This window comes from Haliotis rubra, unplaced genomic scaffold (genome assembly GCF_003918875.1).
Source record: "Haliotis rubra isolate DU_JTF1 unplaced genomic scaffold, ASM391887v1 Scf343, whole genome shotgun sequence".
NCBI classification, from domain to species: Eukaryota; Metazoa; Mollusca; class Gastropoda; order Lepetellida; family Haliotidae; genus Haliotis; species Haliotis rubra.
In genome coordinates, this window is record NW_025767017.1 from 1020939 (window position 1) to 1038729 (window position 17791).

The 17791-nt window shown below is 39.5% G+C and overlaps 1 protein-coding gene across 1 annotated transcript in view; it reads right to left on the reverse strand.

The window, feature by feature from the left end:
* Positions 1-17791, reverse strand: part of LOC124284719 (protein WWC2-like) — an 89845-nt gene that overhangs the window by 21817 nt on the left and 50237 nt on the right. The window contains exons 7-12 of the mRNA XM_046720825.1: positions 11941-12069; positions 11550-11701; positions 10731-10895; positions 10127-10216; positions 7841-8632; positions 4247-4312 (exon numbers count right to left, since the gene is read on the reverse strand). Of these exons, the coding sequence (XP_046576781.1) occupies positions 4247-4312; positions 7841-8632; positions 10127-10216; positions 10731-10895; positions 11550-11701; positions 11941-12069 (1394 nt within the window). The remainder of the gene's footprint in view (positions 1-4246; positions 4313-7840; positions 8633-10126; positions 10217-10730; positions 10896-11549; positions 11702-11940; positions 12070-17791) is intronic.

Sequence of the window (17791 nt, forward strand, 5' to 3'; positions counted from 1 at the left end):
AATTAAGTGAAGGTCACCAAAATCGACTGGGCCCTTTGCCTTCCCTGGATGAAGCTTTGTGTCAAATATGAAGAAAATCCAGTGAATGTTCTTGAGGTATCTCGGTGACAAACATAACATGCAGGTTAATATGCTGAAATCTTCAAAGTGTCTCTGTGACCTTGAAAATTATGTGAAGGTCACTAAAATTGACTGGGCCCTGTGCCTTCCCTAGATGAAGCTTGGTGTCAAATCTGAAGAAAATCCTGAGAACGTTTCTTGAGATAGCTTAACATGCAGGTTAACATGCTGAAATCTTCAGTGTCGCCATGACCTTGAAAATTACGTAACATGCACGTAAAACGTTAAAGTCCCCTTGTGAACTTGAAATGAAGGTCAAGGTCACAAACCTGACTTGGAGCTTTCTTATACTGTAATGAACCTAGGTACCAAATATGAAAAGAATCCTAGTGACCGGTTCTGACGGTTCTTAAGATATTCCAACATGAAAAGAATCGATCGGTTCTTAAAGATATTCCAATTGAAAATGACAATGGCAGAGCCTAATACTATATCCCCTGCTTCGAGCTAAACGGGCGGCGGGGGATAACAAACACAATTAACACCCAGTCTTACATAAAGAGGAACACTTTTTATGATCATTTGCTTGATAACAGTGTCAGTATCTACATCGAAAAGTTGCATCTATTGCTATAAAAAAGTTGTCTATCCATAATAAGTGTTCCTCTTCATCATACCAGCTTCTAAATGCCACTATAAGAAGATACAGTCTTACATAGGGGTGGAATACATAACCAAGGTATCTGTATGTCATGGTTCCTCAGTAGGCCCCTACACAGGCAGGGGCAGGTAATGGGGGACTGGGTACCACAGTAGTACATTCAGCCTCACAGCATATGTATGTATACCTACAAACGCTTACAAACGATACATACTGGCAATGTTAATCAGGAGTGGAAATAACTTTAAAATTGCTAGTGTACTCGGTACAGTGGCACATGTAAAATCTCTTGCCCTAATAATTTTCCCACTATACTGGGCGATTTTCTTGTTAATTTTTTAAATAAGAAACATAATGAACATAGAAAAGTCAACTGGACATCAGTACACCATGATATACAAATTGGCTTGCCCAATAGAAAAAAACACTGGACTGGGACGTCGAGCAACGGGTTCTTTTCCACCCCTGCTGTTACACTGACAGATAGCCCGGAGATTAATCTCTGTTGTTCAAATAGCTAACACTAACATTCTACCTAGATCATAGTGCCCTGGAAATATTCAAGTTTCGACCCAACAAACCAGAGGGTGATAGTATGAGCCACAGTCAAAGCCACTTTATATAACGACACACAATCCAAGCCTGATCCGTTTAGTTGCTTCAGAGGCTGCTGGGAACCTGTTGAGCCCCAGAACACCCAAGGGGTTATAGCCCATGGATCGAGTGATGGGCGAAACCTTGGCAAGTTGTTCTGCCTCTCATCAACAAGCTCATTTTCTAAATATTTCCCACGCTTCACGTAAAGTCGCTCTTGAACACAGTGGAACGATGAGTCAACATTGTTCAACATTGCCATTATTTTTAGCCGATAATATACAGAAGAAACATCCTTCCATCCACGCGATGAGGGTGTGTATCTGGTTCAACTTCACTTTGATCAGTAAGTTAGTTGTATCATGGCAGTCAAAGGATGAAACAAAACACCAACAGTATCATCATTCCAAGGAAAAAACTAACGACAAAAAATTCAGATGTAATGATTTTACATCTGAAAAAGAACATGCACTGCCAACCCTAATGGAAGCTTGAGCAATCAGTAGGGTAAGAAATAGATATTTTCATGTGAAAAAGGGGTAATGGTAACATTTTTAGAACGCATGCATCTTTGAGATTCCGGTTTTCACTTCAAGGTGTTTGATAGGTCTAGGTGTAAGGTAAAGAATTGGTCAAAGCTCCACACATAAAACTTTTCATGTGACATTAATGAGCTATTTTTCAGACTGACAACGTGGTGTTTTGATTTCTGAAGCAGTATCAGTGTACATGTAATTACATCCTTGTCTGCATCCTCAAACAACAAAATGAGAGAGTGTGTGTGAGTGAGTGAGTGAGTGAGTGAGGTATGCTGTTGTCCTGAACTGTATTTCTGTTACCTCCTTACTTGTCGTCTTAAGACAATACAATCTCTCACATCTACCAGTTCCTGGGCCTGACCTTACAAACCAGTGACTGACAACATGAGCATTAAACCAAACTGTTATCAGCTCCAGTGTTGTCACCACTAGGCAGTCATCCTCATCTCCATTAGCCATTACTTAAGTCTAGTGACATACCATGGCATGTAAATTAGAAACATAAGCATGTAATGGTATTTTCAGTTGCATCACTGTTTTGCAGGTTAGGTACTGGAGAAAGCCTATTAGTACATGTAGCTGTTTACCATGAAAATCAATAGGAAGGGAACACTTGATCAAACCAGGATTCAAACACACTACCATCAGATCCTAGCACTACCAAGGGAGGCAACTCACATAAAGATACAACTTTTCCATTTGGGTACAGAATTAGCATACATAGGACACTGACAAGCTTCCTGTTGCAGAAGTTACCCTGGTTTCTTCTTCTTTTTCATCATATTCTGCTGTTACTTCTACTTCTACTAAAGCTTCCCATTTTGACAATTGGACATGCATCCTTCCGAGAAAATACCAATGACCTTTATACAAATATTTCCACATCACTCATATGAAATACTGGATCAACATCAAAGATGAATTTAAACAGCCTACTTAAGTGCAATCCCACTGACAGGAAATTTAAATTTTCATTTTGGAGAAGCCGCAGTGTCAGCAGGAAGTGGAACAATGGGTAAATATTTCACTGGCTAACAGTGTTCCTATCACTATCAGCTTCCGGGTAGGAAAACTTCAAACTACACTATGAATCACTTGCAGTGGATTACTAACCACTTAGGAATGTAATAAACATAAATACTGTCTTAATGCAAAGCAATAAATAATAATGCAATTCAGCTGGATCAAAACCATCTGGTGAGCCTGTAGTAACCAGTCTCGGGTGGTAGCTCTCACACTGAAATACACTGTGGGACGGCTAGACAGGCAAATTATTTCCTAAAAATGACCCTTGATAGTCAGACTGCGTACTATGTACATCATAAGATATGCTCTGTATCTCCTAACAGTAAAACTTGATAGTCCAAACTGATCACTAGGACTGCTAGAGTTGCAACAGATTTCAAAAACATGAACAGCTTGATACACAGAATAAACAAATGATTTTAAATAATTGTACACTCTCACATCCAAAGATGATGTTATCGAACTACTGTTGATATAGAGGGTAATACAGAGTCCACGCTCACAACCAAGGCTGATGACATCAATACTGGTTTCATATACAGTACTACCAGTATGCTCTCCAAACCATCACTGATGTCATCCACCATACAGAGTAATACATTGTACACTCTCACAACCAACACTGATGGTACCAACCTGTTGATATACACAGTAATACATTGTACACTCTCACAACCAACACTGATGGTACGAACCTGTTGATATACACACAATACATTGTGTACACTCTCACAACCAACACTGATGGTACCAACCTGTTGATATACACAGTAATACATTGTACACTCTCACAACCAACACTGATGGTACCAACCTGTTGATATACACAGTAATACATTGTACACTCTCACAACCAACACTGATGGTACCAATCTGTTGATATACACAGTAATACATTGTACACTCTCACAACCAACACTGATGGTACCAACCTGTTGATATACACAGTAATACATTGTACCAACCTGTTGATATACACAGTAATACATTGTACCAACCTGTTGATATACACAGTAATACATTGTACACTCTCACATCCAACAATGACATCAATATTGGGTTGATATACAGTAGAATACTTTTATAACGAACACAGATATAATAAACTGACGGCTATAGCGAACTGTTTAAAAAGACCCAAATAAACCTTATATTATCGTATAAAAAAGTGAATAGCGAACTACGGATATAACGAACTAATTTCAGTGGTCCCTTAGAATTCGTTATAAAGGTATTTTACTGTACATTTATAAATAATACACTCTCACAACCAACATTGATGTCATTAACCTACTTTTGATACATATTGTAAACAATCCATAATACAATGAAACAATCCATAACACAATGACATAGTTTAACTTACTTGAGCTTTATCTGTATCTGTGCACTTTCCAGATTTGTTTCCAGCACCTCATCAATCACACCAGTCCTGCAACAACACCGACCCATTAACAATGTAGGATGTATATCACAATCTACACCATCACAACTTAACCACACCAGTCCTGCAACAACACCGACTCCATTAACAATGTAAGATGTATATCACAATTTACACCATCAACTTAACCAGACTTCTGTGGGGTCAGATTTCATCACTGACAAAAACACATCGATCACGGTTAATCCATCATTACTTAAGGAGTGACTGCACCACCAGGGCAAGACATGCTTACCCTTTCTGTCAACTGGTGTCACCACCAAACTAAAGACCAATTCACATGCACCTGCTTGCACACATATGTATAAATACACACATAAGCAAACTTTACATGGTGTGTGTGTAAATGTGTCAAGTAAACACATTTACACTTCTAAATGTAAAGAATATACAATAGGTTCAGAGCAAATTTGCACTTGTTTGAACACAATTTCTTACATAAATCCATGTGAATGCATAAAAAAATACTAGACAAGCATTTCTAGTGTTTCAATTGGTTAAATTCACTGTTTGGTTTAAAATCAAATCTAAAAAATGCCTCAATTTTCAGTTGACAAATTGCAGTATGTATAAAACAGTACGATTATCAGCCCATGAGACACTCCTGGTCACAAACACTGGAAGGTATTTCAAAACTAAGTCGCTATAGTCCGTTTGCTCAAAAGCATTATATGTTCGATTATGAGAAAATGATGAATTGCAATCTAACTTCGAAAACTAGTAAACATAAAATACTCAATGAAACACTGATCATAATGATGGGGCGTCAGACCAACTCTGAGAGATTCTTGCAGAATTTTTGTCCTAAAAATAAAAAAGTTGTTCAACAAACTATCATTAAAATATCGACACAGTTCACTATTTGTTACAAGGGAGGACTGCAGAGAAAGGGACAGCCGGGTGTGCAAGAAAGGATGCAGACGGCACAGCACAGGTTAATGAATCAATAACTTTGTCGGCACTTGTGCACGTGCTTCTCTAACACCTGGCTGTCCCTTTCTCTGCACTCTTCCCTCATAACAAATAGTGAACTGTGTCAATATTTTAATGATAGTTTGTTAAACAACTTTTTTCATTTTAGGACATAAATTCTGCAAACAAATCACANGAGTTGGTCTGATATTTTTATATGTTCATTAGTTTTTGAGTTAGATTATTCACTTGAGCCAAAACTATCTTAAGTAAATTAATCTTAAGGTTAACTATTAATGAACATGTTCCATGTTATCAAACATGCCAGACATATTTCATGAGAAGATCAGCAATTTTTAATTTCAACGTAAGTTTCCTCCCCAAGAGCTGGCTGGGGTGAAGGTTTCAGCGGTCTTAACTTGGGTTCCCATCTCAATGTTTATACACCATGTACATCTAACAGGTCAGTTGAGTGCGACAGACCAATCCCAGAAATCAGGCCTCACAAAGTCCCACATTTCCCCCTGATTACCATCTTGAACCAGCAATGGGGGTCTCCTGCCACAGCGGTTCTCAGCCTGTACCGTGATTGTAGATACTGTCAGCCATTAGGGAACCATTGTTCTACCAACATTTCCACTTTCTCAGGACATAAACTTAATTTTAATATGGGAAAGTGTCATGATTTGAATAAGGTAAGTGCGTGACTGTTGTTTTAAGCAGTTTTAAGCTATATTCCAGCCCAAACAAGGTAGGATGCCACAAACGACATTTGGGAATCGAACTCTGGTCTTCAGCATGGTGAGCAAACCAACCACTCTGCCTTCCAACTGCCTAAAACCATATGCAGGGAAAGGAAACCTACTTGGTCCCAGTGCAACCACAGCTCATAACCTTGTTGCATCAGACTAGCAGTTTGCAGCTTGTGCTCAATATATATATATATATACTCTCTCTCCTCACACATGAATGTCGTTTTCTGATTGGCTGAGCGCTCTTCTATTATTTTCAATGTACCCCACTTACAAGCGAATAACATTTTCATGAATGTACCCCGCTGAGAATGCCGAACTCATTTGGTACTTCGTAGTAGTAATTCTTTATCTCAAATAACATTGAATCACGTATGATGTACGGAAATTACCGATGTTTTGCGAATGCAAATCGATGGAAGGGAGATAACTCTAAATTTGTTTTTCTTGTCGTCTGGTACTCCATATCATGATCCGATACCCATGCTTCAAACAGTTCAAAATTACCATTAAGGTGTTCAGTAAGATAATACATTGTTCACTGGTCCCTCGGGGCCCATGGGTTGATGTACCCTCGATGTTGATCAACCCCCTATGGGGTTCGCTTGAAATACTATTCGGAGGGTATAGGGCGCGAGAGTAAATTTAATGCAACGTTGCATTCATTCATTAGAACTTTTAATTTAATATTGTAATCTAAACACGCAATTTTTCTAAAAATAAATTATATGGTAGCTTCCCTGAGGGCTGATAGTTAGTATTATTGAGAGAAATGCATTATTTATTTGAGAGAAATGCATTATTTATTTTAGAGAAGTGTGGTGTGATATAGTGCCTTCAAGTTTCAGCATTCATGATTTAGATCATCAGTACAATAACATTATTCTGGCGCTATTAGATTATGTTATTTTACTGCATAACATTTCATGACATTGCCAGAGAAGTCATTCAATTACTGTCCGGTCACTACCAAAGCCAGTTCCTCATCATTCCGTTTTCCAGCTGAAGTCTGCATTCTTTGAACATGCACTGGTTGCAAGTTGGTATAAACATGAGGTTTCGCGGTCTCTGGATGCACTAGTGTAAGTTCTAAATGCTTACATCAAGCCCTGATATAAAATAATACAGTATATTTTACAGACTGTTTGCTCTTCTCCATAGAATAACATGTACCAAGACCTGAAATCCAGTCAGTAAGAATTGTACATGATACACGTATGATCCGTCCCCATGCAATGCTTAAAAAAAACCCACAGATATGAAGACCTGACCTATCAAGTCAGGTCACAGTGACCTTTCATCCAACCAGAGAATCATTTGAGACATTGTGAAAAAACGAAAATCTGAATGGGTTTTCTGATCATGCACCGCTGAAAAGGTTAATGGGTTATTAAAACAGCACTTAAATTCCATGACTGATCCTGAATCCCAGACATAGCCTATCTCTTGATTAAATGGGACAAACATTTGAAAAGGATAAATTTCCGTAACTAGTGTACAGTTCCACACAATATCAGGCATAAAACAGGTATTCAAGAACTATCTATTTTTCTTTGATGTAGCTGATACTAATATTTAGAAAACGAGGAAAAAGATTCTTAGTACCATTTCATAAACATCAAAGGGTAATCATTGATGTTGTATTATTGTATCCTTGTCGGGAGTAAACTGTCTGTGACAAGCGACGGGTATAACCACTTCACTGTCTCATACTATCTTCAATATGAATGGAAGCCTGAGAGGTCAAGGTCACAATTAATGTTAACAGTATTCTCTCAGAAGCATACTTATAAAAGCAACATTTGCAAAACATTTACATCGTGTTGCTATTGATGTTGAGTTTGATACTAACCTTTTGACTGATGCTTCAAACACACCACTGTCACCAGCTACAGACTCATCACTCACTGCTGCAGAAACACTCCGTGTATTTCCACCAGACAAATTGTTGCACACACCGGAACTACTTTCACTGATTGGACTAAGAGGAGGGTTAGATGTGGAGTCCAAGTTCTCTAATCCTTGTGAACGTTTTGTGTTTATTTCACCACTCTCCGCTAGTAAAGATTGCGGAACCATTTGTCCGACCACTGGCACTCTAGTCCGAGAGTTATCTACCCTTGGGTATTGTGGAGAATTTTCTGTTAATTTTGATTGATCGCAGTTCGTAAGAGGTTGCCCACCAACCATCCAGTTGCCACCCAGGCTCACATGACGCTGCCGTTCCACGGCGTTCATGTGTTGCTCGTAAGTGGGCGGGGGAACTATTTCCATGGGCATATAAGGAGACACTGGCGGCGATGTTGATGAAAATGAAGATTTCGGGGACACTGATTTAACCGAAGGCACTTTATCCCCCGTTGCCATGACACTATGTAGGTAATTCCCTGTCGCTGCCGCTGTGATGTCTAAGTTGGACATTTGCGGAATGACCGCTTCCTGAATAGGGGCCATCACGTGACCCTGCAGAAGTTTCTCAACACGTTGATGAAGGTCCTGTAAATTTATATCACTTCCACTTTGGCTCTGATTGTAAATGTCCACAGCACTGAGGGAGTTGAGGGATCCCAGGCTGCTGGCCGAGAGAGACCCTAGTGATCCCAGGCTTGATCCCGAGGACATTGACAATGTGCTCAGCGACAAGCTGCAACATAACAAGGATAGTTGTAAGTCTTGACAAGGACACATCATCATGGAACGAGTGAATGTTGTTTTGTTCCCAGTTAGAATTATTCCAGCCATATCAAAGTAAAATCTAAATGATTGAGTCAAGACTACAAAAAACGTGACTAAAAACATGAGTGAGTGAGTGAGTTTACTTTCATGCCGATTTTAGCAATATTTGAGCAATATTTCAGCAAAATCACAGCAGAGGAACACCTGAAATGGGCTTCATGTATTACACCCATGTGGGGAATCGTACCCCGATCTTTGGCATGACGAGTGAACGATTTAACCACTAGGCTAACATACCACAACAACAGATAAAATGAGCACAGATCCCAGCCTAACCATCAGTTCCCCAGTTTGGTAGACAAGCACGAGGTACTGGGGGCCTCTACCACTGGAATCCCCAAAACGTGCTGTCATTTTGCTCTTTTTTTATTTTTACGCCGCTTTTAGCGATATTCCAGCAATATCACGGCAGGGGACACCAGAAATGGGCTTCACACATTGTGCCCATGTGGGGAATCGAACCCGGGTCTTCGGCGTGACGAGCGAACGCTTTAACCACTAGGCTACCCCACCGCCCTAATGATGGCATTGAAACACCTTTTGAAAGGGAAGCAGTGAGCGGATGAGTGGTGTTAAAAAATGCTTTGAAAAGTTTTCTAATTATATGACAGAATGTGAGATCAATGTGTAAGGAAAAACTGAAGTAATGCAGGTCCATTCTGTTGAAATCCACTACCACAGGTTTATGTTGTGAAAACACCAACACCGATTTGAGAGGCAAACCCAAGTGTGAGCATCAATTTGATATTACCATTGCAAGTATTTAACTGACTAGATGATGCACCATCAATCTATTTTGTAGTTAATGCAACTCATATCAATATTTCTGCTATATGATGGCTAACTATGAACAATATTTGGACCAGACATTAAGCAAGACCAGATCCTACAATCATTTTTGATTGCCTCAGATATTTTGCTGCCTTGTATGTAGGGGTGGGTATTGTCGAAAATTTTCATATTGCGATATATTGCGATGCGAAAGCATATATTGCGATATGTATTGCAATATATTGCAAGAATTATTTTTTTTAAAAACTACTTATAATCGAGTTAATGCTTGATTTACAAAGCAAAAACACAACAAAATCGCTATGCTTGATTAGGCTTTAATAAAAACTTTAAATCATGACAAAATAAAAATGCAAATAATGTTTGGAACAAATGAAACAAGGAAAGGAACAAATTAAAAAAACGGAAATATCCGAAAAATTTCTGAGTGTTATGAAGTTTTCCGAATGTATGTCAAAATACCGGTTTTCGATCAGCGTATCGTAATACGTATCGCTCTCATGCCTAAACCGGTTATATTGCGCAGCCCTACTTGTATGACATGCATTGTTTACTGAACGCACCTCCCGAACCATGAGTTCTGATGGGCATCGGCAGTAACAACACTCACCTCTTCAGCTGCGTCTCAAGGTACGACGTTAACTTGGTGGTCTCCGAAAGCTGATGCATCACAGTAACCTTCTCATTGTTTAGTTTTAATCTGAAATGTTCAGAAAAGTAGACATTTTGAAATATTCACACACGTTTAGATCCATGTTGTTAAAACATAACAGTGACAGTCAGAAGACTGTCAGAATATGGCACATATCCTTTGTGTGCTATTGCACATGAAACAAGCAAACTAGTGATTGATATCATAAGTAATTACCTGCAGTGTTTGTCTGGGTTGTGTGCATGCATCTGTGTCTGTGTGTCTCTGTGTGTGTATCTATCCTCATACTAGTCTGGAGCAATGCCAATTGATTGCGCTTGTCAACTGAGAAACCATGGCATAGCTTAACAAGGATACCCCACTCAGTAAAAAGCAGAAAGTATCCTAGTTGACCAGTCCTAGCATTTTCCTTCCAAAAACACAGTGTTCACCAGGCAGGGAAACAACAAATGCCATCTTTAATGTCTTTAGGTACGACATGGCCAAGCATGTCTTCGGGCAGACATGAAGTACAAGCACCTATTCTGTCCGAGAATCTGTCTGTAACTGATTCGTTTCCTACCTCTCTGCTATCTGCTTGTTGGAGATCGCCAAAGCATGGTTGATGTCATATTTCAACTGTGCGATTCGCTGTTGTATCTTAGCCAGCTCACTCTCACTGCGACCTTTAGGGTCAATACTTCTTAATTCACGTAGCAACTGTTCCTTTTCTTGCAGCAACAACAATCTGCAGAAAAAAAGAATCAATTTACAAATGCATCAAAAAGGAGTGATTCTATTATCATGATTCTGTATATCAACACTATTACAGCCTATTACACTAGAAAAGAGAAAAGTAAATCTGGACAGCAATTACATAACCTTGAACCTCTCTGACAACATATTTTTCATTTAATACATCAATTGCTGATTGTCCAGCAATATCGCAGCAACCTGTAAATAACCAAGATTGAACCAGACAATCCAGTGATCAATATTCTGAGCAGCGATCTACTTCATCAGGGTGCGGTGACTCCCCATACATTTCTCCTTTTAAAGCAGCACAGACAGCTGGTGACTATAGTCCGTTCGATTTCATTTGAGACCGATGAACTGCTCACTAACACAAAATCTAATAAATGCAACAAAACCAAATTTTGCACAGTCACATGAAATCGACAGACCAACTCTGATGATTTGTCTCATAATTTTGGACACCCAAGTAAAAAAGTTGTTTAACAAACGATTATTATTTTGTTGTCACTTTATGCTTTTTTTTGGAGGAAGACTTGCTGGTAGAACAGCCAGGTAATCAACAAGCGTGTACAGTGAAAGTTCAATTTCAGACGTGCAAGTCGCACACCTATCCCAGCAGCCCCTTGGGTGTTCACAAACACTGTACCTGTCTTTGTCGCACTCTGTCTGCCCAGGGATCATCTGATCTTCCACCTTGGCCAGTTGAACCTTCAGTTGACTGAGTTTCCGCCGTGCTTCATCGTACTGGAGACGGAGTCGTGTCTTCTCCGCAAAGATTCGATTCTGCTTCAAACCAAACTGAAATTGCATGATTTGTGAGAAATGCCACAACGTTATCTGACTTGGCTTACAGAAGTATTATACAGGACTCTTTGAGCTCATTCTAAATGCCATTGTTCAATGGCAAAATATTTAATTATTGACACAGTATTCATAATTTGTAGTGCTTCCCTAAATTCACTGCATTTTGAAGTTCCTTAGATACATCAACAAACACCTACTCTGAAGACACCCCCTGGTAACACACCCTGACTCACCTCTCCTCTCAGATCCGTTTGCGACGCCGTACTGGACCGCTCAGCCAGCGCCAACGAAAGTGTCGACACATCTGGTGAGGAGCCGCCATTCTTCCCAAGCATGAACTCCTCCTTCAGTCTGGCCAAGGACTGCAACAAGAAGGACAAACTGCATCACCATGTTACATTTGACGAGTTTCAAACTAAACCCATAAGCATTCCAATAATATATCAGTCCTAGTCATTTGTGACTGAGTGAGGCTTAATACAACTGTAGGCAACAAAGAAATAGCTTTGCTTGAATTCCCAAAACTGGATGGTGGGGAATCGAACTCAAGTCTTTGGCATGACAAGCAAATGCTTTACCCTATCGGCTATCCATTGAGCCATGTCATATAGATATCACTTTCTGAAACAAAGGTATGGAGATGTTTGCAGGCGATGTGAGTGAATGGGATAGCTTTGATCAGTATTTCAGTGTCTGGTTAAAGTTGGAGAAAATCCTGAAGTGATACGGATTTCAGACATTTACCAATGAGTGAGTGAGTTTAGTTTTACGCCGCACTCAGCAATATTCCAGCTATATGGCGGCGGTCTGTAAATAATCGAGTCTGACCAGACAATCCAGTGATCAACAGCATGAGCACCGATTTGCACAATTGGGAACCGATAACATGTGTCAACCAAGCCAGCGAGTCTGACCACCCGATCCCGTTAGTCGCCTCTTACGACAAGCATGGGTTACTGAAGGCTCATTCTAACCCAGACCTTCACGGGTCAGACATTTACCAATTGATGAAACCATGAGCACAGGTTAGGGCTGACAACCACGCTACACAATCATGTTACACCAAGATTCAAACCAACAATCGCGTTTCTGACCTTTCTAAGGGATACAACTCTGCACAGCAAATAATAGCACCATAGAAGACTGGGCCATCGGTGCCCATGGTTTAAATTGACCTTGGACAACCTTGGCATGAGACAAGCCACCCATAAGGATAAGTTGATGGTGTCAAATAACATAATGAAATTCATTTATCAACAGAAACTTCTCACATTACTTACATAAGAACACATAAAACAATTTCAAAGCTTTTATCAAAGTTCAAAACATCAAAAATATCATTTATTTTCGGCTCCTATGCTCAGTCTAATGTCTAAAACAGAGATTTCTCCATTCATGTTATTTTGTATGTTATCTACACGGTGCCTCCTACACCCCTCTCCTCCCACTGCAATCTTCAGCTGGTCGATAAATTCAATTAGAATGTCCCTAATTGGATCTACAACACTGAAGAAGTCTAGTTTCTGACAAACCACAATGAACAAACAGACGCAAACCTCTTTGAGACTACTGCAAAATTAAATCGTTAGCCACATTAGCTTATCAGGCTACAAGATACTTCCAGACAGACCCAATGCTGGATTTGCTGACATGAGATGGAGAGTTTTCAACCCAAAGCACAGAATTGACTGGACCAAAGTTGTTATTAACACTGGTGTGGAAAAGAAATGACTGTAGAAATATAGCTCACTCAAACCCACCCAAAAGGCTTCCCTGTCAAGTTCAATAGTTATCACAAAGGCTTGTGTCAATAGTCTTGGAAGTAAAACTACACTCACTCACTCACTCACCAAAACTCCTATCCAAAGATACATAGTTGTTACAAGTATGTTATTTGTGTCTTGAGGTAAAATGATACACGCTCACAGACTGAAACCAAGCCATTCGAATCACACACCCACAAGCAAATTCCCCATCTCTCACTCGCTAATATTTAACAAATGAAACATTTTGGCCTACAATTTACAGATATATGATAAAACAAAATACTAAGTCTTAAATGGCTGCATGGTTTAATATTACAATAACACCCTGCAAACTGAATTAACCTAAAACGTATTCACAACTTCATCAAGTCAAAAGATTTCACATTGAGATCTTCATTCTTCCAGATTACAAGTTTTATAATGTTGCAAGTTCCATATTCTTTCAGAAATCTAGTATCATCACTACAGCTCCCCTAAACATCAAACTAAAAACTTTTAAAAACCGTTGAAGAGAGACCGTGTTTATGTGACGTGGAAGAGTAGAGAGTTTATGGTTTATCTGCGAGTGTCGGGGTGCCGCACGACTTCCACCTACGCACTGTTGAAGGAGATAAGTACTACAGGTCTACAAGTGTTCCTCCCAGGATCCACAGTCATTCATAAAAACTAGCATTCACCATTCTGCCGACACAGCACATATCAAAGCACTGTATGAACGTAACATTACCACAACGTCTCCAATAAATGCTCAACCTTTTTCACATTAAACCCTTTCATTCATATTGCTCCACTTTTGACAGTGATATTTTTATCTTTCCATAATCCATTAGAGTGATCCTTCAGTGTCAAGTGCATATGTTAGCAGAATGGTATCTGATTATCCCTGTTATAAGTTGAGTAGTATATTAAGTTACCATTCTAAATGATAACAAGGTGATGCATTCTATTCATTATAATTGTTGATTTTTAATATGTGAAACCATTTAAGTCCATATTTTGCCTCTCTTGAATTAAATTTTCTCATTTTCAGAGCTACAGGTAACTTTTTGGGATATTGAGTTACATACTCACTTGTGTTCATCTCAATTGGGTATCCTAATTTTCCTTTGAGTAACCAAATAAATTGTACTCACCTCACTCAAACTTAATTGGGTATTTTGCCATTTTCCATTAAATTTGAAAATATAGTAAAGTTTAAATGTTAATGTTTGTTATTTATATTTGATCTGTAATAACGAGAAACGATAAGAAAGACTGCAAGTTGTCAAGTTCATGTCCTGAAATAGAACCTCTCAGTATACTTCAGTTATTTTATCTATCCACCGGTATGCAAACTAAGATTTGACATTTTTGTGTGTACGCATGTAAGATCACATTTATTGAGTATTTACAAAAATTCAAGCGTACTTGTACGCAATAGACTGAATAGAAATTGAGTTTTCACATAAATATTTGCATAATTTACGCAGATACGCAGCTTATCTGAGCATCTGCATTTTTCATCATGAACATTGCTTATAAAGAGTTAGTGAGTGAGTGAGTGAGTGAGTGAGTTTAAAACTGCTTTGAGCATCATTTCAGTTATATAGTGGCATACCAGGTTATTCTGGGAAACCCTGTAGTCATGCAAGTGATGGATGTTGACCACTTTGTTGAAACACTCAGGCACAGATTATACAAATCATAGGATTCTAGCATGACTAAGGGAGGCAACTGGAGGTCAGACCCACTGACTGGGTTGATTACCCCAATGTTCTACCATGACCAGAAGACCCCCAACTGCTCATGTCATGGATCTCTACAGGGTATATGAAAGCCCTGTAAAGTAATGAAATGGTGAAGTGTACTGAAATGTAAGATTTCTTAATTGTTTTAATTAATTTCTTGACACAAATTTGGTACAAAGAATATTATTGTGCATACTTAAGGAAAAACACTGGATGCTTTTTTCAGTGTGTCTTTTTCTCTGTCCAAAAAGTCAATCACTGGATTGTCTGTTCCACACTAAATTATTTATAGACTGCTGTCACATGGCAAGAATATAGCTGAGTTCAGCATCAGAAAAATCACTGCTGTAAATCTAGACCACAAAACAAGCTTGTGCTATTTATAATCACATATTCTTAATTCAGAGGACAGTCAAAATATGGAATATGTTATATTTATAAAATTAATTCATAAAACAATCATTACATATGCAAGTCATGACATGTTAAGATTTCTTAAATGATATTTATGCAAATCTGCATGTGTTGTACCAATGGAGTGTGACACTTGTGTGCTGGTATGAATGCATCTCTTCATCTCAAAGGACATCGTGCAAATCATTCACTGAAAAACGAACAATGAATATGTGTTCACAAAACACATAATTCACTGTGCCTGACAAGTACAGAAATCTCTCACGGTTACAGTTGTCATTCATTTTATCTCATCCGTACCATCATCTTCAACCTTCATACACAAACACATTTTATATTTCTCAGTTAGTGCTTCAGGGTTTAAGCAAGTCTGCAATTATCCTGATAGAGTGAGTGAGTGAGTTCACTTTTACTCCTTTTATAATTCCTGGTGCCATCCACTTCTAATTCCTCTAACCCATTACATCTCCCCTCCCCCTCAATACATCTCCCCCTCAATACATCTCCCCCTCATTACATCCCTTCCCTTCATTACATCTCCCCTCCCCTCAATACATCCCTCCATTACATCTCTCCTCCCCCTCAATACATCTCCCCCCCACATCCATTTTCCCCTATCTCCCCCCCACATCCCTTCCCCTTCATTACATCTCTCCCTCCCCTCAATACATCTCCCCCTCCCCACATCCCTTCCCCTTCATTTACATCTCCCTCCCTCAATACATCTCCCCCTCCCACATCCCTTCCCCTTCATTACATCTCTTCCTCCCCCCCTCAATACATCCCTCTCCCACATCCCCCCATTACATCTCCCCTCCCTCTCATTACATCCTTCCCTCCCATCCCACCCTCAATACATCTCCCCATCTCCCCTTCCCTCAATACATCATTCCCTTCCCCTCATTACATCTCCTCCCTCCCCTCTCATTACATTCCTTCTCATTACCCTTCCTCATTACATCTCCCCAATACATCTCCCCTTCCCCTCATTACATCTCCTCCCTCATTACATCTCCCCTCCCCTCATTACATCTCCCCTCACCCTCATTACATCTCCCCCTCCTTCATTACATCCCTTCTCCCCTCATTACATCTCCCTCCCCTCATTACATCTCCCCTCACCCCATTACATCTCCCCTCCTTCATAACATCCCTTCCCCTCATTACATCTCCCCCCTCCTCATTATATCTTCCCCTCCCATATAACATCCCTTCCCTCATTACATCTCCCCTCCCCTCATTACATCTCCCCTTCTCCTCATTACATCTTTTTTTTCCTCCCCTCATTACAACCACCTCTTATCCCCTTCATTTTCAAGGGTCCTTACAGGAAAATGAAGGTCCTGAAATAGTGTAGTGTACTGAAATTATTAAATCATTAAATAATTTCTTTGATTACACAAACTTCATATTTGTAACAAAATTGAAACAATGAATTTTATTGTGCATCTTTAAGAATGCAATATATATTTTCTCAGCGTCCATTCTGTCTTTGTGCATGAAACAATGCAACCATCTCTCCTCTCAGTCACATTGTACATGCTTCTCCATAAAAATCATCTCTCACTCACACACACACACACACACACACACACACACACACACACACACACACACACATAAATTATGAGCCGTTCCCAAGTCCAAATATACACATCCAATATGTATACGTTTTAAGGCTGTCTTTCAAATACCTAGGTAAAGTTGAAAACGTAATCACTCAAATTCTAAAACAATAGAATTATACAAATGATTCCGAAACATTGAATGTATGTTTTCAAGTTCTCAATCTGTCTATCATCCAGATAGCCAGTGAGATCTCCCCTATCATGGCAGCCACAAAGCGACAACCATAAGCCTGTTGCAAAGGAAATGGAGCTGACGAATTACAGCCAGTCTGACACCTTGTGTTAAAATGGCCAGCATAGCTAGGGAGTGACAAGAAAACTTGGAAGTTATTCCGTCAATGTAAATAAATATTGACAGGTAAATGTGCATGCATGCAGTGCACACAGGGCGCCGAGTTGCCCGGCACTGGCGAAGGGAGCTGTCCGCTGTATGGCTACACAACATTGCATCATGTAAGGCAGTTATGCCATCGATGAGTCACAGCATGTGTGTTCAACTGAATTCCATTCAAAACACAATTAATTATCTCTCGGTTAACAAGCCTGAGT